Genomic DNA, 25,575 nt, shown 5'->3' on the forward strand with positions numbered 1-25,575 from the left:
ATTCTTGGGAGAGAGAGCAATGCGAGATGTATTGAGAAAATGATCATCTTACATCATAAAATGGGACTGGGAAATAATACACGCCCATAACATGCCCCAGATAGACACAGCAGCATCTTCCAAAGGGCTATAACCCCAGCCAGCAACATAAGACAGCCTCAAGATAACATCATGACAACTTCCAAGCTCATTGTAAGGCCACCTTGACTGTCAACACCCCATAACCACACCACACAAAGTATATGGGTTACAACCGAGCTTAATAAACAGGGACTTTCTTCTTAACATTCCATTGGAGAAGACGCCTGTGTGGGAAGTTTTGCCACACCATAATTCGAGATTCCATGTCCCTCTAACCTTACTGAAGTCTTTGCTTTAATTCCCATTGCTCTTTTCTCAGTGAAGGTCTGGAGAGTCCCATCAATTCTTCCATCTGGTATACAGTAAACTACCGTTATAACGAACTACGGTTATAACGAACTAAAATTAGTAGTCCCTTTGAGGTCGTTATAACCGTAGTTTACTGTAGTTAAAACATGACTCCAAGGTTTAGGTTGAAAGTGTAAAAACCTGGAGCGAGGGAAAGCCTGAGGACCGAAACATTCACATACCATCTAAATGCAAGAAATACCAGCAAGAATAAGAAAACATTGATATATCTTATAGTGAAACAATACAGTAGTTGTGGTATAAAACGAATTCAATGACAGCAGGCAAGAGAAAAACATGTGCAGCATGCAAACAACTGAAGTCATGACATGTAAGTTTGAAAACCCTTTTATCACCTGCCCCAGTTGCTAAGTGGGAAAACAGTGGGTTATGATACTAAACATGATATCTGAGGTTGCAGGTTTGATTCATTTTTATTAGACATTGGCTTCAAACATAGCCCATTGGTAGGGTTGCCAAATTTCTTGAAACAACTCTGTGATTATGCAACCACTCACTCATCTATTTCTCTATCCTTCCTCAACTCTCTTTTTAATACCTACCTCACTCCACACAATTACAAAGATGCCTACTGTCCAAATGGAACTGTCCAAATGTTCACTGAAAACAAGCAGTCACACTATAGAGCCACTGGTGGTCAGGTTACATCCCACCTTTCAGGGGTATGATAAGGATGTATGACAAATGAGGGTTGGCAAATGGAGGGATGACATTGGGGTATTAGTTCATGTTGTTTAATGCCACACTCAGCAGTATTCATGCTATATGACACTGGTCTGTAGATAATCGAGTCTGGACCAGACAATCCAGTGATTGACATCATGAGCAGTGATCCATAACAGTTGACGTACATCAACCAACTCAGCGAGCCTGACCACCTGATCCCGTTAAGCACCTGTTATGACAAGCATTGTCGCCTTTCATGGCAAGCATGGGTTGCTGGAGACCTATCACGGGTCCCTTGGGGTATTACAAACATGATGGGGATGTGATTAAATTGTGCTTTACAAATATGGGGTGATCAATGGGATGTATGGGTTCATAAAGACTGGGGAATGACAAAATGTCAAAAATAAATAATTGGAGGTATGAATGAGTGAGTGAGTATGGTTTACGCCTCTTTAAGCAATATTCCAGCAATGCCATGGCTTGGGACACCAGAAATGGGTTCCACACATTGTACCCATGTGGAGAATCGAACCTGCGCCTTTCGTGTAATGAGGGAACACTTTTACCACAAGGCTACCCCACTGCCCCAAACTGGAGGTATGACAAATGGAGGTATGACAAAAAGGGATATTAACCAGAGTTTCTAGAATGAAAAAGTGACATACGCAAGATGCAGCTCAAATAGTATGTGGCAAGCAGGAAGCAGCTTCGATATCAAAGTCAATTTTCTACAACAAATATAAACAATTATATAAACATAAATACTTAATGATCACCATTAATCGTATACTTCAGTTCAAATAGAGTGAGTGAGTGAGTGAGTGAGTGAGTGAGTGAGTGAGTGAGTCATGTGACCAACTTGGATTATACCCACACACTATCACAGTAATGTTCAGTTGACATTCATGAACAACCTTTTTGTCACTGATAATAATGGTGAACCAGAGACAGAATTAAGACAATAACCATTTTATTATATACTCACCCCCAAAAGAAACACGAACAATAGAAACATATGGAGAAGTATGTACGTTAAGAAGAGATGTTTCCAGTGTGTATCACATAATGACAAAACTAACAATCACTCAAGTGTTACCCCGGAGTGTCTTTATTCTTATCACGAAACGCTACATGTGATTTCCAAACTTTACACACTTATCCTGCAAGATACAAATGATACATCTTGAGTCACGGATCTATGACGTCACAAGTGATACGATCATTAGCATCGGTTCACACAACATACCAGTATGTTTGTTTGTGCATCGAACCAATCTAATATCTATTGAATATGAGTAATTCTTCATATATTAACCAACATGTATGGTATTTGTGTTTCTTTTGGGGGTGAGTATATATACTGTGTTTAACTGGTATCAACAAATAACCAGGTAGGTTCAGAAACACAGTAATACGCTATGATCAAGAACAACTAAAAGAGAACAGGTTTATTTTGCAGAGAACATGAAGGCAAAAACACCAACTAGCACAATGACATACATAATATTGTATACTACTCAAAAGAAGTTAAGGATCACCTGATTCTTTTATATCACTATAGTTAATCAGTCATCATAGATGGTCCTTACCTTCTTTTGAGAAGTATATTTATGAAAATATTTTTAAGACATTCTCTCAGTTGTGTTTCAATATATAATGGTTAGAAGCCCAGAGATGTTCTTCATTTTCCTGAAACTGAAGAACTCTAGACTCTTTAAAGAAATATAGACTTGCTTGGAATGTTTGGATACTTTTGTTCTAGAGATGGTGTGAGTGACTAGGTATCCGTAACTCCCTTTGATATACAATATATTCTTTCCTTACGCCTATTGTTACTGATGACTTTAAAAGCTGCACTCAAAATGACTCTTTGACAATTTTACCTTCAAAAAACAAAACAGACAAGGTCTGGAGTACCTTCCCCAACCCAGGGGCAATAGACGCATTTGACACACTGCACCCAGTTCAATAGCCTGGTCTCTATCTGATAAAGAATGTAGCCTCATTACGAAAGGTGAGATCGTACACCTCGAGCGCCCCGCCTCGACTTTAAACTTTAAAACCAGCATTAAAGCGACACCTCTTTAGTCTCAGGCCACCACAATCTACCCAGCTTGGTATGGGTGTGTGTATTTACAAAGGCTTGTTTAATGAGTCGCGATAACATTTCACAGGCCATACAAGTGAGGGGATGATGTTCCCTGAACGAGGTCTCCCACAGCCAGTCTGCCCCCAGACTCAACAGTATCAGACTGGGGAGTTGACAGACATGCATCTATGTGTAATTTGCTTCAACAGACCAACGAGAAGCGCAACGAAAGAAGAAAGGCTGCATGTAACTCCATGCTGTCACATCTGATCAAGTGCATGGGACTTAGCATGGCGAATACAGCTGCATGTCGTGACAGGGGGAAGTCATGGACATAATTTGATCAATCTCACTGATACTGCAGCACTTAAACAACTTGTTAAGAAGGCAGTTGAGTCTTTTCGACTTCGTGGAATGGCAATGCACTGCTCATAAGCCTATTATTTTCATATGATTATCTCATTACAAGGTGTGGCCACCTTCTGGTTAAAGCATTCACACTCGTCACAGAGAAGACTCAAGCTCGATACCCTGATGACGAACAATCTGTTTCCAGTGCTTTATAAGTGCTTTACACTATTCAAATAAGGTTGTCACCATCACTGATTAATTATACGTGACAAGAGTTAACGCATTTCATATTATAAAATATCTTGGCAGTCCTCTATGGATGCACATGAGCTATAGAGTCAGCATCATGGGCTGGAACCTTCATCGACCCTATGGCATATATACACAGCTGAAATATTGTAGGGTTTTGTGACATGGGTGACATTCTTTAAGGCGAATAGTTAAGCCTGAACTAACTATCACAAATAGCTTCCCATTTATAACCCTGCACCATCGACAGACAATATCACTGCCCTGACACTGTAGCTCACCTGCCTATACAGTATTGAAGATACTTGAAACTTTTTAAAAGGTTGCTATGAATTTACATCAGAATAGAAACAATGTCAAACTTTTGATAAATCATTACATGTTCCATTAACAAAAACACCAGTAGAAATCCAATTCCTTGTTTTCAAAGCTTCCACGCATACACAGAAATCGCTATCCCAGAGTTTCCAAATAATCATTTTTTACACAATCAAATGTTTATGAAGAATTCCAACTTGGTGACAATGTGTGTATACTTTTAGTGCCATCTCATCATACACATGATAAAACAAAGACAAATATCAAATGTAATATATCAGAGTTCTTCCATTGCATGGCCCTCACAATCAATTTACTAACACAAAATGGGGGCAGTGGGGTGACCTTGTGGTTAAGGCGTTCACTCATCAAAACCGAAGGCCCAGGTTCGATTCCCACATGGGTACAATGTGTGAAGCGCATTTCTGGGGTGCTCCGCTGTGATATTTCTAGAAGTGCTAAAACCTGTATAAAACAATAATCACTGACACACAAAAACAAAAATGCTTATGATACAGTATTTGACTATACTGATAACTCATGCAAGAATATAGAGGCATTGGGGTAGGCTAGTGGTTAAAGCGTTTGCTCGTCATGCCGAAGGCTCGGGTTCGATTCCCGACATGGGTACAATGTGTGAAGTCCATTTCTGGTGTATCCAAATGTGATATTGCTGGAATATTGCTAAAAGTAGCGTAAAACCATACACACTCACTTTAAAAAGAATAGCCTTGACCCAGTGTCTTGCTGTAGTGACAGAACTGATATGACCTGACATGCAACACTTGGCATCCAGAACACATAAGGAAATTATTGCTTCATTTCTAAAAAGAAAATGAAGGCAGCATATCAAGAAAGGATCAAGCTTCATTAAAACTCATGAAATGAAACGAAAAATTACTCAAATTACTTTCAGAACTTCAAAACAAATAAAACCTTTTTTGAATCTGGAGACATATGGCCACGCAATCAAGCTTGATTGTCACTGCAGTAAACATACAGTGTTTGATCATATTTACGTGCATTTCATGAAGCGATCTCCAAAACTGCTGACACAGCATTATGTAATGCTGACTCAGGACCAAACACATTTGTGAATGAGCAACACCCGACATGTGTATGCAGTCTGTGCCCCAAATGTTTAAGTTACTAGCAAACTAGGCTCTTAGCATCATTTTCAGTTAATTTGGGGTTCATTATATAGGCTGAGCTTACCAGATCAAACAGAATTTTACTAGACTCGTGCTTCGGACTTGTGGCCAAAGTCGCTGGCTCTGTATCTATAAAGGTTTATCTGGCGAGGGATCTACCATTTAAAATTCAGAAGGGAGTTGGGGCTAGGATTTTTGTTCAGTCACTGCGTCAAAATATTCCAACAATATTCTGGAAGATGCCAAACAATTGATTTTTTTTCACAACACAATTTGTATCAGACATCCAAGCATGTCCACCACATGTTATTTACTTCAAGTGGGGGAAAACAAATTATTTTTTAAAAAAGTCAGTCATCAGTCACCTAGAGTACCGGTAAATCAAAAGCCACAGCCAGCCCAAACCTTGCAAATTTAATGTCAGTCCATAAGCTACCATATTCAACGTAATAAGCACCCAGGGAACTCTCAAAATTAGAAATAGGGGGCGCTTATTAGAATATTATTTTGGTGAAAAAAACAGAGTTGAAAGATAAATATCATGGTTTATGCTGACAGCCTGAAATGTTTATATACGACAGATATATATTTTTCCAGAATTTAATTGCCCATAATTAAGGGTGCATTTAACACACGAATAAATCGGAAGGGTGCTAATTTCGATTGTTCACTAGCCAATATATTAGCACATATCGGCATGGGCGCTTATTAGAGCGGGGCACTTATTACGTCAAATACGGTATACTTAAAAAAACGCTCAAATTTAAAATTCATTGACATTATAATTCATGCCACATTATAATTGGACAAGGAATAGCAGACCATCTCAGGCCATTATGGCTAATTACAGGGGTTGCAGACAAGAGTGTTGAGGGAGTTTACACCATTGTAGCATGGCCCTTCTGTCACGGTCTTATGGCCATCATGAGGATCACAATTAAGATGATCTGATGCGTACACCGAGTTGCAACATGTGTGCATTTAATGTGCATTACATGCAGTACATCGGAGCCAGGAAGAAATCATTTTCAATTTAATGGTTACTTGCAAAGTCACAGTGCATAGGAAACAAAAACAGATTTCTCCTATAAGTGTCCCATTTGGTTCAGTCAGCCATATGATGACACACATGTGCTGCACGGATATCAATACTCAATCACTAGCTTTAACTAGACTGTCTGTGCCGTGGGCAGACAATCATGTTACAGGGGTAACAAAAGTCAAGGTCATGTTAGATGAGATTATATGTTTTCACAGTATTAATAATATTAACTACAAGGTGAGGTGAGGTGAAATTATTGCACTTATATATCGACGTGCATGTACGTCTCTGTGTTTGAGTGGCTGCTTGTACTAGTCCAGACTGATGCCGATTTATAGTGCTAGCCCACTGAGATACCATGCCACTGTTTAACATAAATACCCCACTCAGACACAGTATACTACTCCGAGCCGACCAGTCCTTGTCTTAGCCCCTTAATGCCGCGCGCCAGACAGGGTAACAACAAGTACCATCTTTCAAAGTCTTTTGGTATGACGCGGCCGGGGATTGAACCCCGGACCTTCCGCTGTCTGTGCTGACACTCTACCACTAGACCACGGAGGCAGTCATATATTGACTACAAATGAGTATTGCCATTCAGATGAAAACCTTTAAATACCCTCAGTAGATGTTGCTAACATTTTAACCATATTAACCTAAGGTTGATGTGATGTTTCCTCTCTCTCGGTTAACTCCCTCTATTGCCAGTTCTGTTCTGAATCATTTGGCTTTGAAATTTATTTGTCACATGCTGACAGTCTCTTGTAATACACACCATCAAGTGTCTTACAGCTGCATTACAGCTGCATTAAGACAGAGCATGAAGGCTGTGTACCTATGGGAACCCATCAGACATGATCAAAATAGCCATCCAAATGTAGTCCACTCAGTCCATGCTTGAGACACCTGTACAATTTTGATGTTCTGAAGACAAATTCGACCCAAAGGAACAAGGTAAATTAAACAGTGCTCTGTTGAGATTCTTTTGGCCTCGATCCAATCTCATTAAAATCAGATTTTAGTTCTCGCTACCGCTGAACAAAGATCTGAGGACATCCCATAGCGGGTCACGTCAGAATGACCTTTCATCTGACCAATCAGAGCATCGCTTATCAGATCATGAAAATGACGCTTGGAATGTGATTTTTGATCGTGTAACCTCAAAGAAAATAAATCACGCAGGGTATTCTGAACAACAGTTATTGGCTTTAAGTATGTATTCATATAATCTAGACCATCCATTAGCTATTCCAGAATGTTCTTTTGTTCAGTTTTTAATTTTTTAATCAAGTGTATGTCAAAACATGTTTCGAAGCGTAGTCGCCAGTTTAAAACTTGTGCCGTAAAGCTTGATTTAGCTGCATTTCTGATTGGCTATTGTCGACTTCTTGTTAGTCATTCCAATGGTTGGTAAAAGTTTGTGAAAGATCGGTCTGACGTGACCCATAACGGGATGTCCTCAGATCTTTGTTTAGCGGTAGCGAGTACTAAGATCTGATTTTAATGAGATTGGCCTCGATCATCTGAACAATTTACAGTTCTAATTGTGGCAAATGAAGTCTGACGATGTGATCCATGTGTGAGTAACCTACACAATTAATTTGTTCTGAAGACAGAACCAGATATTCTACACAAAGGAACAAGGTAGATTACAGTCCTCTGTTGAGATTCTATTGAGTCTGATCAGTCATGATCCTTTCACGGGTCCAAATGTGGCCCACATGAAGCCATTTTGACAACAAGATCCACACAAATCAGCAAAACAATTTTGGTGTATAGAAGATAAATTCTACCACATGAACAAACCATCTAAAACGTGAATTCTCCACATTTGAGAAATGTTAACAATGTTAACAAGTCAGTTCATATGATGAAAAGGGGAGCCTCTGAGGCAGAGGTATACTTCGATCACTCTGTTGGACTGAGACTGAGAATTATGACTGTACAATAGACAACACAAGCTGTCCCAAGGTCAATTCCAGGATGGCCATACACCAAAACAATATCCATATTTATACATCAAGTTTTATCAGGATAAGCAACAGTTACGAGTACATTACGCACGCACGCACACACACACGCTCACATACGGACGGACGGACGGACGGACGGAACCCATTTCTATATCTCCTGCCAACTTCATTGGGGCGGGGGATAAAAATCACTATGTGCAATAAACCATAAGTTGTTATCCATAAAGTTGTATGTTTTCTTATTGGTTCAGCAGTTTGCACAACAGTACATTATTTAAGAAATAAACAACGCACGGGAGTTGCTTATTGTACAATGAAACACTGCAGGGAGAATAAACCATGAGCAGACCTCATGGTTTATTCTACCTGCAGTGTATTATTGTATGTTAAACAATGACCATGAGTCATTTATTTCTTATATGAGATATGAACATTTTGTACAGCCTCTTAATGATGTCAATCGAATCTACAAGCTTTCAAAAATAAATATCCCATATTTTCATAATGATGACTCCCTGAATACAATCCGACCCCAGCAGTGTCGGACAAGTTCATTTTATTAACGGGGGGGGGGGGGGGGGGGGTGTTTGGTATTTCACAAATGTTCTCACAATTTTCATGTCCATTCTATGAGCCTTTTCTGCCAATACAGATTGTCATATTTCTCCCACTTTTGAATGTGATCGCTCAACCATTGCGTTCATCTGCGGTTGCCAGCTACATCTATGGAGAACAGCTCACTGGACACTTCGCTTTCAAATATAACATCATCCAATTTACGACATCCTCAAGACACAAGTGCATGTTTGAATCTCCAGAAATGACGTCATGATAGAACAATGTTTCATCACGAAATAAACCATCCTTCTTCTTCATTGATCTTTGCAAATTTATTGCAAAGCTATCTTATATATCCCATTAAAGTACTGGCACTTGTCTTCTATCTATTATGAAGAAGAAGCAGAATGTGCCTTCTGAGCAGAAGGAAACAGGCCCCATCAGCAGCATGCTCAGCATACATAAACACTGATCAGTTGTTGTGCAGTTCCCCACATGTGGGAGTATGGCACTATCAGCAAATGGCACCGGAATCTTGGAAGTAAACTGCAGGTTTTACTTTACCCTTGTTGTTAATTGCTCTCATGGAAATCATTTCATGCTCCTTAGCGTTTGAGACTTATGTAGAATATTAAGGATTTTCTGACTATTTTTCTTGGTCTAGAGCATTTATTTTATTTCTCACCATGAATAGCTACAAAATTGCTGATGTGGCATATGGCAATGTTCATCCCAGACTTCATGCCTCTCTGAGCGGCAAAATGATCCCCTGGAGAGCTTCTGAAGGTTATGATGACATCCCTCTTCCACAAAGACAAGCCAACAAACAAAAACATTGATTGTTTGAGTGAGTTGAGTTCAATGCAGCTTTGAACTGTATGTCAATCATACCGTGGCATGCCTGTTTGATATGGGATGACAAAAAAACAGATGCAGGTAGTGAGTGTTCACCATTCTTGTCAAACCAACAATCACTGGTATGGTGCTGGCTGACCTTGGAGCATAATCAGGGCAAATTGCCCATACTTTCTGACTCGCTGAAAAATAATGTGACCTCCAAGGAGATTTCAGATACTCATGATGACATCTTCCAGCCCAAAAGCATAAAAATACCACTTGACACTGTTTGGAACTCTATGGTGCTGGCTGATCAAGGATCAAAATGAAAGAATCTCCCTGAGATTCAAACCCTGAATCAGCAGATTCTGACCTACAAAGAAACCCAAACATCCTGCCTATCTGAAACATCATGAGATCGCCGAGGAGGATTCCAATGATCATGATGTCCAACACCAGTGATCGAGAAGAAATGGTGGATGTGTCGTGTGAGATGCTGCCCAACACACGCCTGTTCTTCACCAGTGATATAGAAGATGTGTCTGTGAGATGCTGCAAAACACTCACCTGTTGTTCTCCTGCTTGAAGTCCTCTTCCTCGAGGTTGACCACGGCAATGGCCATCAACTTGCCGGTGTCCGCCATTTCATTCAGCCCACCACCTGCTACACGGGGGAATGCTGGGAAGCGTTCCCTATTCACCCATCTGTCCAACGAGCTCCTCCGTACAACGCCATCTTCATCTGGACAACATACAGATTCATGATCAGGCAACTGTTCATGCATATGACAAACTCTTCCCCAAGTACACTCAATCCAGAGGATGGAGGAGAATCACGTGACATTATGATAAATACAATTGATAAGAACGTGAGTGAGTGAGTGAGTGAGTGAGTGAGTGAGTGAGTGAGTGAGTGAGTGAGTGAGTGAGTGAGTGAGTGGGTGGGTGGATGGGTGATTGAGTGAGTGAGTGAGTGAGTGAGTAAGTGAGTGAGAGTGATATTAAATTGTTTTGACTATTCATTTCAGCAAAAATGGTATTAATGCCAAATGGGGCATTTGCCAAATTCCAAATGGATAATGTATCCTGGTTTATTTGAGAAAGAAGACAAAATGATTCACATTTTATCAGAGAAGTTGTTATAACATTTTATTTCAGAAATAAACGATGAGTGGGAGTTGTTTATCGTACAATAAAACTCTGCAGGGAGAACAAACTACGAAGGGTGCCGCCCCAAGTAGTTTATTCTCCCTGCAGTGTTTTATTGTATAATAAACAACGACTATGAGTCGTTTATTTCTTATATGAGATATCAACATTTTGCAGAGCCTTCTAAGGATGTCAATAAATTGTACAAGCTTTAAAAACAATTACCTGTATTTAAAATAATGATGACTCCCTGAATATAACCCAACCTCGGCATTGTTGGACAACTCCATTTTATGTACAGGTGGGTTAAGTTTGGTATTCTCACAATTTTCACATCGATTACCTGTACTTTTTCTCCCAATAACAATTGTCATATCTCCCCTGCTTTTTGGCATGATCGTTTGGCCATTGCGTTCATCTGCTCTGTCTAGCTACATCTATGGGGAACAACTCACTTGACACTTTCCTCTCAAAAATAACATCGTCCAATTTACGACGTCATCAAGCTGCAAGCGCATGTTCGAATCTCCAGAAATGGCGATGATAGAACAATCTTTTATCGTAAAATAAACCATGCTTCGTTCTTCATTGTTTTTTTATATTCATCATGTAGCTATCTTATATTATCTTTTATATTTGCCCTTATCAGATACAGATTCAGTTTATTCAGAATTCCAGGCCATCTGACCCACAGTACATTCATAGATCTAAAATTTATTGGTGCATCTTAATATCTCTTTTCATACAAAGAATTTTGTATAAAGACAACTTAAGCAATTTCTGTGAATTTAAAGATATACAAAAGTTTGCTGCAGCCAATATAGAATTAGAATTAGCTGTGTATACTTGCAAGTACAAATTACATTCTACTGCATAACATGGGCAATGAAATAATACATGACTTTCATCTTCTATTGCAAAACAGGTTTTACACAAGATTTCAGGATCATATTATTCACTTTAACCTTTACCGAAGTTTTGTATACCAAGAGAATTCATACATGATTTAAATTACTTTTAACAAAGTTTTTGATAACACACAGAGCTAATATAAATTAGCAAATAAATTGTAAAATAAATTTACAAAATTTTCTGTGAACCTTTTCTAAACTTTCTCTCACTTTAAATCACCATATTTCACTACCATATATAAGTATTGGTACAATTTTGTTGTCAAATATTTGAAATATAGTCCTTTATAGAAACATCATATCTCCTAATTAGAGATTTAATAAGCCCTTTTCCACTGTGTGTAAATGGTGAATGAATGCTATCTTAGTACTGTTTTGTAAAAACTAAGAATTTGTATTTTAATTTGAAGTTTTTACATTGTTTTTCTCTGTTAACCCTGTAGTTCTCTGGCTGAGAGATATATATGTTACCATGGTTACAGGGATACAGGAATAACCCTGATGTTGTTTCTGAAGGAGTCTTTCTCTGAGAAGACACTTGACAAAAGGAATGTACCCTTCTACAGACCTGCCACAGATCTAAGTTCAACACATTCACAGAATATCATTGAACCTTTAATACAATAAAGTTAGTGTAGCAACAACATACCTTCATATTCGTAGTACGTCCCGTCTTTGAATACCACCACTGATGGATAGCCCTTCAATTTTACCTTCTGAAAAATACAACACAGTGACCCGCACCATCAACCTGTGCCAGACAACTGTCACATTACTGTTAAAATTAGCATCCATTTGGTAAAAGATAAGCAAGTTAATATAACACACTCTAAAACATAGTACAGGTAACAATGTTGATGTTGTGTCATGATGTAACAATATATGATGTCATCACAGTATATCAATGTTGATGTCATCACAGTATATCATTGTTGATATCATGTGTACTAATGTAACAATGGATGTCGCCATAGTATATCATTGTTGATGTCATGTGTAATAATGTAACAATGGATGTCATCACAGTATATCATAGTTGATGTCATTTGCAATAATGTAACAATGGATGTCATCACAGTATATCATTGTTGATATCATGTGTACTAATGTAACAATGGATGTCGTCACAGTATATCACTGTTGATGTCATGTGTAATAATGTAACAATGGATGTCGTCACAGTATCATTGTTGATGTTATGTGTAATAATGTGACAATGGATGTCGTCACAGTATATCATTGTTGATGTCATGTGTAATAATGTAACAATGGATGTCATCACAGTATATCATTGTTGATGTCATGTGTAATAATGTAATAATGGATGTCATCACAGTTTATCATTGTTGATGTCATGTGTAATAATGTAATAATGGATGTCGTCACAGTATATCACTGTTGATATAACAAAAGCAGTCAGCAGTCAACAGTCAGTACTTAGAAGAATTAATGGCATATACCACATTTTCTGGAGTATAGTGCACACTTTTTTCCAAAAAACACAGCTGTGTAGAAGGGGGTGCGCATTATATACGCCATAATGAGTTTTGATGTTTTTTTCCCCTCAACGCAAAGACATTACTGTGAGCACGTAACACCGGAAATACCATGTCAACAAACCCATACTGAAGTACGCAAATTAATCAAGTCATTACACTGTCTGGCCATAAAAAGTGTTCATTGTATATCTGGACTTGTTTGTAACTTATTTCATTAATTTTATTCAAAATTTCTTTTTATTTTTTTTTTAATTAATTTCACTGAAATCGTGTGTGAAGTGTTTGGTAGATCGCACAACTTATCCTTTTTAACAGCAACCACAGTCAGATAACCGCTATTGATGCCTTGATGTTTTATCTCAAATTTCAAGTTTCTTATCACCCTTTCGTTTACCGGAATTCGCTGAAGGGGTGCGGTGTAATTTTTTTCTGCGCATGATATTCAAAAAAAGGAAAATATCCAAAATACACCCCTCGTCAGAGGGAGGTCCGCCTTCCACTTGGGTGCGCACTACACTCAAGAAAATATGGTATTCAAACATGAGCATAAATCTCTATTTTCCTTTTCACTTGATTGCCTACACGTGTTGTTGGTTCTACTTAGAAATTGGCTACAAGTATATATGTTAACCTTTTCCAACTAAATAACCATTTCTTCAGGCTAAAAAAGATAATAGTCTTGGTTCTCAGGCACCACCCACATCATCATAAAGTCTGCTGCACGTTTTGTTTATATTTCCATTTTCAAAAAAATATAAAAATCCTAATGCTTAAACACAGTGCACCAAAAAAATTGAAAATAGAAACAAAAACGAAACATGCAATGAACTTTATGATGATGTGGGTAGTGCCTGAGAACTAAGCCTAATATTTTTGTTTAGCCTTACATAATGAAAACATCACTTGTCAGTTGCATCAGTGATCAATTTTAGTTGAAAAAAAACTGACGGCCACCTAGATGTGATTTTGTACCAATTTCTGTTGAGTAAAGTTTGATTCATCATACAATAACATGTCTTCCAATATTTTAGGAGTGATTTATCAAAGATTCCCATGATTATGTCAGAACACCTGCACCTCTTCTGGCTTACCTCCAACGTGCAGCTCACACTCTGTGATAGAACTGAATTACTGTTCAAAGTAGTGCCAAACTGAACTCACTCACTGAATATTCATCTCACCTCACAAACCTCATTTCTTAATGGCTGCCATGGCAGCCATTTTGAATTATTTTAAAGGAAGACCTACTTCATTATAGCAGAGACCATAAAATAGATCTTGTCTGTTTATTTGTTGTTTAACGCCGCACTCAGCAATATTCCAGCTATATGACGGCAGTCTGTAAATAATCGAGCCTGGACCAGACAATCCAGTGATTGACATCATGAGCATCGATCCACGCAACTGGGATTCGATGACATGCATCAACCAAGTCAGTGAGCATGACCACCCAATCTGGTTAGTCTCCTCTTACGACAAGCATAGTCACCTTTTACTGCAAGCATAGGTTGCTGAAGACCTATCCTACCCCGGATCTTCATACATGAAATAGATATTATATGGTCTCTGATTATAGACAAGTGACTACCATGACATTTCAAAAAGACCACATGAAATGGTTTCAGAAAAGAAAGACTTGATACAAAGCAATGCCAAAGATAAGATCAAGATAAAACCAATTTCCAAGTACAAGTTGCAGATCAATGACCGCAAGAGCCGATGACATCATATGGTGTCCTTCAGCCATTCAACAACATCACCTGCAGCTGATTCATCACGCTCAAGCAAGCACAAAACAACAACAAGGCAACATATATTCTCAACAAAAACCTCAAAGAAGACTTCAAAGAGAAAATCTTCAAAATTCAAAACAACCAACCAAAACATTTTCCACAAACACGATCTGGAAGAGACACTACAGTATTACAGCACCATAAACATACACCACAAAACAAGCAATTGTACAAATAACAAACAGACATTGCAGTTTGAGTGGTATGGAAATGTCTTGTTCCAGATATACCATCACTTTACAAGCCATGACAAGCCCATAAGAAAGATGTTTAGGTAAATTACTATACAGGTACATGTAATTTAAGAATGTTGCAAAGCTGAACACCACTTTCATTTGTATTTCAGCTGTATCGTGGCATGCTGAACACCACTTTCATCTTATTTCAGCTGTATCGTGGCAAGTTGAACACCACTTTCATCTTATTTCAGCTTTATCGTGGCAAGCTGAACACCACTTTCATCTTATTTCAGCTGTATCGTGGCAAGTTGAACACCACTTTCATCTGTATTTCAGCTGTATCGTGGCAAGCTGAACACCACTTTCATCTTATTTCAGCTTTATCGTGGCAAGTTGAACACCACTTTCATCTGTATTTCAGCTGTATCATGGCAAGCTGAACACCACTTTCATCTTATTTCAGCTGTATCGTGGCAAGGTGAACACCACTTTCATTTGTATTTCAGCTGTATCGTGGCAAGCTGAACACCACTTTCATCTTATTTCAGCTTTATCGTGGCAAGTTGAACACCACTTTCATCTGTATCGTGGCAAGGTGAACACCACTTTCATTTGTATTTCAGCTGTATCGTGGCAAGTTGAACACCACTTTCATCTGTATTTCAGCTGTATCGTGGCAAGTTGAACACCACTTTCATCTGTATTTCAGTGGTATCCTGGCAAGTCAGATTAACGTAGTTCCAACAGAAGTGTTATTTCACTAATATAACATGTTATTTCATACATGTCGATACATGTCGAAACTAAGTACTTTTTATAAAATGGTAAAAAATTTAGTACCAGCCTATCTTTCTGATCTTATTCCTCAAAAAGTCTCAGAAACGAGTAGGTTCAATTTGAGAAATAGTTCTAATTTGCAAACTGTTAACTGTAAAATGGTAAATTATGCTAAATCATTTATTCCTGATACTGTCCAAATTTGGAATTCGCTATCGGTCCAGATTTTGTCAAATTGTGCACGCCCGCCTTCAACTTGGATGCAGTGATCTTAATGCAGACCGGGTCGCACGATATTTATCAGATAACCCCGCATGTAGCTGTGGCCATCACACTGAAGATGCACTTCACTTCTTTCTCATATGCCCAAATTACAATGATTTAGGACAGAATATGTTCTATTATGTTAAGGGATATGATCTAAATTCAATTCTATTGGGTAATCCTGAAAGGACGTCAAAAATAACCTTAGAAATTCTTAAATCAGTACAAGACTACATTCAGCTATCCAACAGGTTTGTGATTTTACATAGCATCTTAAATTTATAATACTATTCCTTGCTGTATATTGCAGTACACTATTACTACTAAAAATGAGACCTGACAACGCCGACAACACAGTTTCAACGTAGTTTCTATAATAAGAACATGTATATAATTGTATTCCTTGACTGTACTTTTGTCATATTATATTGTATTCTAATTCTGCAGCGGTATTCAAATAAGCTTTTGCTTGTTTACCAATCCAGTTCGCAAGTTGTGAAATAAATATGTTTAAAACACATGTTATTTCTCTCAAGTGATATATTTATTTTATCTCAGGTACTTAATAAAGTATTTCATCACTTTATACATGATAAATATCGTACATTCTCAAACATCAAACTGAGGTATCTCACAAAACAGCAATTTCATTTTTGAAAGCCATAAATAAAAACTTCAACATTCTCAAGATACAAAACTTGATGTGAACAAGCTTACAGTGTCAATTTTCTAGACTCTTTCCTGCAAGTAGTGGTGATTCTCCTGGCTTCTTAATTGTATTCCCTAATGGATATACACCAGTGAAGGATACCCACCACTAACATATACAAACAAACAGCCTCTGACCTGTGACTGCTGACAACAAAACTGCTGTTTAGACTCAGACCACTTTCATGCAAAACTTTAATCAAAAAGCAGATGTCCCAGTACTAAAATCATAGAAACACGCACACAAGAAGAATTTATCAAGCAAAGTTATCCTTACTCGTGCAGAATTGTTTTGGAATTTGAAACAAAATTATTTTTAAATGATATTCAATTATTTTATCATGCAAAGAAACCAAAACGAAAAAAATATATTGGCAAAGTGTACACTGAATCCTCTTGAGAACGAGGTAATCTTGGGCAGTGAGTCCATTATAAAGGAAGATCTTTGCCAAGGTCTAAAGGACTACCACTCTTTTAACACTGTCAGATTCCCATGACTGCAGTTGTGGTAGGAATCTTAGCACCTAATTCAATTTCATGTAGCTGACTGCTGAAAACAAGTGGTGATGTTTGGTCAGTCAAGTGATGCTAGTGGTTATGTTTGGTCAGTCAAGTGATGCTAGTGGTGATGTTTGGTCAATCAAGTGATGCTAGTGGTGATGTTTGGTCAATCAAGTGATGCTAGTGGTGATGTTTGGTCAGTCAAGTGAAGGTTGTGGTGATGTTTGGTCAGTCAAGTGAAGGTTGTGGTGATGTTTGGTCAATCAAGTGAAGGTTGTGGTGATGTTTAGTCAATCAAGTGATGGTGGTAGTGATGTTTGGTCAGTCAAGTGATGCTAGTGGTGATGTTTGGTCACTCAAGTGATGCTAGTGGTGATGTTTGGTCAATCAAGTGATGGTGGTAGTGATGTTTGGTCAATCAAGTGAAGGTTGTGGTGATGTTTAGTCAATCAAGTGATGGTGGTAGTGATGTTTGGTCAGTCAAGTGAAGGTTGTGGTGATGTTTGGTCAATCAAGTGATGGTGGTAGTGATGTTTGGTCAATCAAGTGAAGGTTGTGGTGATGTTTAGTCAATCAAGTGATGGTGGTAGTGATGTTTGGTCAATCAAGTGAAGGTTGTGGTGATGTTTAGTCAATCAAGTGATGCTGGTAGTGATGTTTGGTCAATCAAGTGAAGGTTGTGGTGATGTTTAGTCAATCAAGTGATGCTGGTAGTGATGTTTGGTCAGTCAAGTGAAGGTTGTGGTGATGTTTGGTCAGTCAAGTGAAGGTTGTGGTGATGTTTAGTCAATCAAGTGATGCTGGTAGTGATGTTTGGTCAGTCAAGTGAAGGTTGTGGTGATGTTTGGTCAATCAAGTGAAGGTTGTGGTGATGTTTAGTCAATCAAGTGATGGTGGTAGTGATGTTTGGTCAGTCAAGTGATGCTAGTGGTGATGTTTGGTCACTCAAGTGATGCTAGTGGTGATGTTTGGTCAATCAAGTGATGGTGGTAGTGATGTTTGGTCAATCAAGTGAAGGTTGTGGTGATGTTTAGTCAATCAAGTGATGGTGGTAGTGATGTTTGGTCAGTCAAGTGAAGGTTGTGGTGATGTTTGGTCAATCAAGTGATGGTGGTAGTGATGTTTGGTCAATCAAGTGAAGGTTGTGGTGATGTTTAGTCAATCAAGTGATGGTGGTAGTGATGTTTGGTCAATCAAGTGAAGGTTGTGGTGATGTTTAGTCAATCAAGTGATGCTGGTAGTGATGTTTGGTCAGTCAAGTGAAGGTTGTGGTGATGTTTAGTCAATCAAGTGATGCTGGTAGTGATGTTTGGTCAGTCAAGTGAAGGTTGTGGTGATGTTTGGTCAGTCAAGTGAAGGTTGTGGTGATGTTTAGTCAATCAAGTGATGCTGGTAGTGATGTTTGGTCAATCAAGTGAAGGTTGTGGTGATGTTTAGTCAATCAAGTGATGCTGGTAGTGATGTTTGGTCAATCAAGTGAAGGTTGTGGTGATGTTTGGTCAGTCAAGTGAAGGTTGTGGTGATGTTTGGTCAGTCAAGTGATGCTAGTAGAGATATTTGGTCAGTCAAGTGAAGGTTGTGGTGATGTTTGGTCAGTCAAGTGAAGGTTGTGGTGATGTTTGGTCAGTCAAGTGATGCTAGTAGTGATATTTGGTCAGTCAAGTGATGCTAGTGGTGATGTTTGGTCAGTCAAGTGATGCTAGTAGTGATATTTGGTCAGTCAAGTGATGCTGGTAGTGATGTTTGGTCAGTCAAGTAATGCTAGTGGTGATGTTTGGTCAGTTTAGTGATGCTAGTTGTGATATTTGGTCAGTCAAGTGATACTGGTGGTGATGTTTGGTCAGTCAAGTAATGCTAGTGGTGATATTTGGTCAGTCAAGTGATGCTAGTAGTGATATTTGGTCAGTCAAGTAATGCTAGTGGTGATGTTTGGTCAGTCAAGTGATGCTAGTAGTGATGTTTGGTCAGTCAAGTGATGCTAGTGGTGATGTTTGGTCAGTCAAGTAATGCTAGTGGTGATGTTTGGTCAGTCAAGTGATGCTAGTAGTGATGTTTGGTCAGTCAAGTAATGCTAGTGGTGATGTTTGGTCAGTCAAGTAATGCTAGTGGTGATGTTTGGTCAGTCAAGTGATGCTAGTGGTGATGTTTGGTCAATCAAGTGATGCTAGTGGTGATGTTTGGTCAATCAAGTGATGCTAGTGGTGATGTTTGGTCAGTCAAGTGATGCTAGTGGTGATATTTGGTCAGTCAAGTGATGCTAGTGGTGATATTTGGTCAGTCAAGTGATGCTAGTGGTGATGTTTGGTCAGTCAAGTGATGCTAGTGGTGATGTTTGGTCAGTCAAGTGATGCTGGCAGTGATGTTTGGTCAGTCAAGTGATGCTGGTAGTGATGTTTGGTCAATCAAGTGAAGCTAGTGGTGATGTTTGGTCAATCAAGTGATGCTAGTGGTGATGTTTGGTCAATCAACTGAGTGTTACATCATGAAATGTTACGTAACAGCAGTTTCCATAAAGCACTGTCTTCAGCTAAAGTGGTCCATGTGAAGAAAATGCTGAAGACAGGCTGGAAATCCATTAGGGCATAAGTCTTGTGTTTGACCTTATCATCAAAATTCCAGTTTTAAATGCATGAAAAGAAAATTGACAATCAGCTATCTGTCTAAACCCTATTTGACAACCTGCACCAAAATATGCCTCAAAACGTTTGAAACCATGACGACAAACAGTTTTACAGACCCTAAGTGTACTTTTGTTTACTTGTTGAACAAAACTGAATGATCCTGTGAAACAGCTGCATTATGACTAAACACCCACGTTAAAACACTTCATTACTGACAATACAAAAACAAAGCAACACTTATTTACTGTCTGTTATGATGCCCAAAATATTGTCTCAACAAAATATGGAATTTGAAAAGAAAAAAATCCACTGCATGAGTCAACAGTAAACAGCTAATTGTTTGTACAGTTGTGGTCTTGTACTCCAGTTGCTCTCAGAGTCAATATGACCTCACTGTGGATCATTATGTTTGCATGAATATCGTGACTTGATGTTGCAAACGTGGTGATATGATAGCTTAACCAACCAAGGGTGACAACTCTTATTACAAAAACAACTACTATTTTTTTCACAGTAAAACCGTTATTTATCCCGCGTACAGATGTGGGCGACTCTCACTGAGAACTTCCATGTACACACAAAAGTCATACAGGTTCAATATCAGATTTCCATTTTTTTTCCCTTTAAGTTCCACATGATATTTAATATATGCAACATTGATTCCCTATCTCAGTGCAAAGATATCAGTCATTGATACAAAGGAATTCCAAACATTGTTATCTAAAAAATGTTTTATAGGAAAAATTGCAAAAACTATCCATCATCCAAGAATTGGTCTGTGCAAGAAAAGTTCCCCTGCAGTGTGTGACACATTTCGTAAGCTATCAGTGGAAAATAACATGTTGCTGTATGGGGCCTGGGGGACATTCTGTGTTACCAAAAAATAGGGATGTTACAATGATGGAGGAAAGACAGGAGTAAACTACTGTTTGTTTGTTTGTTGTTTGACACCACACTCAGCAATATTCCAGCTATTTGACAGTGGTCTGTAAATAATCGAGTCTGGACCAGATAATCCAGTGATTGACATCATGTGCATCGATCCACCCAATTGCGATCGATGACATGCATCAACCAAGTCTGCGAGCCTGACCACCCGATCCCTTTAGTCACCTCTTACAACAAGCATAGGCGCCGATTTTGGCAAGAATGGGTTGCTATTCTACCCTGGATCTTCACTGGTCACATTTGGTCTAGCAAAGGAAAATTAAACAATGTACTTAGTAATAACGGTTCTACCACTTTCAATTCGCCAAATGGCTTAAACTTGGTCATTACATAATTCTAGTTACACTAAAGGCTTTAGCTGGAACATCTAATACATTTCAAGCATATATATGATAACAGTAAAAGTTGTTTCATTATGGTGTATATTGTAGGTTATTTCACAACTGATATTTGAAAAAGACATGTTGGACTTTGAACAGTTGAGGACAACAGAACATTGTTTCATTTGCAGGAGAAACGTTTGATTCCATACAAGAATTGACTTTCACTTTGAGTTCATTGGAGTGTAAAACCTCATTGAAAAAGTTCGCTCGTCACGCTGAATCCCGACATGGATACAATGTGTGAAGCCCATTTCTGGTGTCCCCCGCCGTGATATTGCTGGAATATTGCTAAAAACGGCGTAAAAAACATACTCACTCACTCATTGAAAAAGAAAGGGGATTGTATGTTGCAAACTGATTGGTTGAAAAACATTAAATGAGATTCAAAGCCCAGAAATTTACTGCATATATAGACACTCTTCTTGATAAGCATCTTTTTTCAGTCCAAAAATTAAAAAAAACACATGTCATTTGTCATGGCGAAATGGATACCACATGACTAACATAATAATTTTGATTAATATATATGACAACTGTGAATTAGTAGGTTTTTCTCAAATTCCATTCACCCGACATGTTCAGTTGTCATGTAAGTACTGTAAATCTTGAAATTAAAGCGTCTCCAAATTAATACACTGCTGACCCCTAGACAAAAATGTGACTTAAAATCAATGTGACTCCCCCCACCCGAACCCCAGTGGAATAATACATATCCTTACCTTAATCCAATCAAACAGCAAATACTACTGCTTATTAGCACTGAGTTTAACACTTCTATAATAACAATAAACAGTCTTTTCCTAAAAACAGCCTGTAGTTTATATGTTTATGCTGCAGACTGGCATTAAGGAAGTTCAAAGCCAATAAAGTAATTGAACAAACAACAGTTCACTGATTGGAGTTGGTCAATGATGCCTAGTTTGACACGGGTTGGTATTTCCAAAGCGTGCAGTGAGGCCATCTTATTGTTGATAGTCATTTTGGAGACATATACTGTAAACAGCTTTATTTCTGCGCCGTTAAAATATTGCGAATACCACACCAAAGACAATACTGCAACGAGATATTTTTGCGAGTTGCCGTGTTGAGATGACCCCCTGTGGATGTGGATTTGAAGATCAGTGTCATGAAACCGATTCACGCAAGATGGCTTGTTTCCTGTGTGGACAAAATTGCAAAGGACACTGACGCAATCAAGCAAGGTTGGAAGAAGGCAGGATTACTGTGAGGTTACAGTGACACTAATTGGTCTGTTTACACTGTCATTTGTAATGTATTGTGTGACCATTCTGCATTCATTTGTGTTTTTAACTTATTGAGTACTTGTGGTTCTGGTTGTTGATTTCAACATTTGATGACGTGTTGCACTGAATAAAGTATGTATGTATTATTCATACTTATTTTTGCGTTTTTAATTTTTGCGATTGAGTCTCATTCGCAAAACTCGCAATAATAAAACGGTCACAAAAAATTCCCTGTTTTTAGTATGCAAAGTTTCATAATGCGAACAAACACACCACTCACATTAATTTCTTTCCAGATTTACAGAATGTGAAGTAAACCATTCCAGAGTGGTCTGTCTCACAACTGTCAGAATTCCCTTTGAGTGAGTGAGTGAGTGAGTGAGTTGGGTTTAATGCTGGTTTTAACAGTATTCCAGTTGTATCACAGCCTGTCAGCTTAGTGTGGGAGAAAACCAATAAGTGATGAAGATGTCAGACATTTACCACTTCGGTGAAACCCACAAGCACAGGTATGGTGCTGACAAACCTTGAAACAAAATCAGGGTGAACCAGGATTCAAACCCACAATAATAGGTAGATGGCGTGCCCAAGGGATGCAACTCTGCACAGCAAATTGTGCTGCCATAGACAACTGGGCCACCTGCCCCCAAGTAGAGATAGAGTACTGGGGAAAATTATTGATAACTTTTGTATTTGACAATGTTGAACTGATGTTGTACAATGTTGGAGTTTTAAGATTCCATCAGTTCCAAATGAAATATCTCGGTACTGTATACTCAAAATTTACCGCAAATCTGACAACACATAATGTTTATCTCCTGATAGAGTAATGGCCAAACTGTTTGAACATCAGAGCTTGTGCAATGTTTGGCACTCACTCTTTTCCGTCGAATGTTTGGAAACTAGGTGTTGGCATCATTGCTGATATTGTCTGATTATTGACATGTAATTATGGTTGTAGTATTTGTTTGTTTGTTGTTTAACACCACACTCAGCATTATTCCAACCTTATGACATCAGTCTGTAAACAACTGAACATCCAGTGATTGACATCATGAGCATCAATCTACACAAATGTAATCTCATTAAAATCAGATCTTAGTTCTCGCTATCACTAAACAAAGATCTGAGGACATCCCATTACGGGTCACGTCAGAACGACCTTTCATCCGGCCAATCAAAGCATCGCTAACCAGATCATGAAACTGACAATCAGAATGTGTTTTCTAATCATGCAACCTCAAAAATGACAACACGGGGTATTCAGAACGACAGTTACAACTGATTCCGTCAAAATTATCGTCTATCTCTCGCTTCCATGGGATAAATATTCGAATGGGGGAGGCTTTGCACAGTGTGTGGGAAGCACTGCCATACAATCTCAACCATATATTAGACATTCCGGAATGTTCGTTTGTTTAGTTTTCAAATTTTTAATCGAGAACTGTGTCAATATATTTTTGAAGCATAGTCTGACATGGAAGTTGCCAGATTGAAACAAGTGCCGTAAAGCTCAAAAAGCTACTTTCTAATTGGCTGATGTCTTGTTAGTCATTTCCGTGGTCGGTCAAAGTTTGCAAAAGGTCGTTCTGACGTGACCAGTTATGGGATGTCCTTAGATCTTTGTTTAGCGGCAGCGAGAACTTAGATCTGATTTTAATGAGATTGACACAAATGGAATATGATGACATGTATCAACCAAGTCAGTGAGCCTGACCACCCAATCCCGTTAGTCACCTATGACGGACAAGCATGGGTTGCTGATGACCATCTCTGACCTGGGCCATCATGGAGGCTGGGTGGTAGTAAGGATATTACACATGGAAATACAGGTAGCAAGATTTAACGTCCAAGTGATCATACACAACAGTTCTGAATTTGTTCATGCTAAGGAGTTTGAAGGGGCTTTCCCAAAAATGTGGAAGCTGTTCGTCAGTGTTTACATTATTTCCAGAATACAGTCTCATGAAAATGAAAACGTGTTGATCATACGCTTGTGAAAGTGAGTTTTACAAATTATTGCAATATAACGTTCTTGTGTTTCTTCATTTCTTGTGAATCTTACTGCCCTTTGGCCTGCATAGCTATAGTTATTATTATTCTTAGGGTGGGGAAGGTGATCTTCATACAAAGTCTAACCTCATTATTGGCTGCATCACAACCAATGAATCAGTGAAATAGTCTCTAAATATTGCTGGCCAGGTGGGCCATTAGCCTTGTGCGTCACCAGCCAGTTTCAGTTTTCACAAGAGGTTATTTTCCCAGAAATTTGATTCTGTGAAGGTATCTTCAAAGTAGAACACACATGGCACATCAGGAGTCAGACAGTTCAATTAGAACAGGAGAACAGCATATGGAGCACTGTCCTTGCAAATTTTAAGCTGGTCCACGGGACATTTACATAATCCTATTCTGCAATATATTGTGGTTATGCCATAGCAAGATCTACCAATTACCTGAAATATGCCAGTACAGTACAGTAAGGCAAACTATGTATTATTTCGTATTTAAATACAATTCCAATTGGTAATTCACATTTAACACAGTAACAAATCTTGAAATTTTGAAATCAGTGCACAGTTATATTCTATCTTCTTGCCGATTTAGAGATTGGCTTTGCTATATGATACTGTGATGTTGTTGTGCTGGATGTAAATAATAATGTAACTGTAGTTACCAAAGTTATCCAGTAATTAAACACTTACAGAACAATACTTATCTTTAATGTCAATTACATAATGTATGCTATTTATCAGGTTACTTTCAATACATTGTAATCCGTATGTGTATCATGGTTGGGAGAGGCATTCAGATGAACAAAATTTGCTTGTTTGCCAATCCCTCCACTTTATGGAAATAAATATGTATATATCATATGCCATGGATCTGAGAATCTGTCATAAATCTGAAT

At 38.4% G+C, this 25,575-nt stretch overlaps 1 protein-coding gene across 1 annotated transcript in view; it reads right to left on the reverse strand.

The window, feature by feature from the left end:
• LOC139454112 (protein disulfide-isomerase TMX3-like) overlaps positions 1–25,575 on the reverse strand; it is a 140,287-nt gene that overhangs the window by 107,556 nt on the left and 7,156 nt on the right. The window contains exons 8-9 of the mRNA XM_071235629.1: positions 12,397–12,463; positions 10,255–10,429 (exon numbers count right to left, since the gene is read on the reverse strand). Coding sequence (XP_071091730.1) covers positions 10,255–10,429; positions 12,397–12,463 — 242 coding nt within the window. The remainder of the gene's footprint in view (positions 1–10,254; positions 10,430–12,396; positions 12,464–25,575) is intronic.

This window comes from Haliotis cracherodii, unplaced genomic scaffold (genome assembly GCF_022045235.1).
Source record: "Haliotis cracherodii isolate W230 unplaced genomic scaffold, xgHalCrac1.p SCAF_10, whole genome shotgun sequence".
Classification (NCBI taxonomy): domain Eukaryota; kingdom Metazoa; phylum Mollusca; class Gastropoda; order Lepetellida; family Haliotidae; genus Haliotis; species Haliotis cracherodii.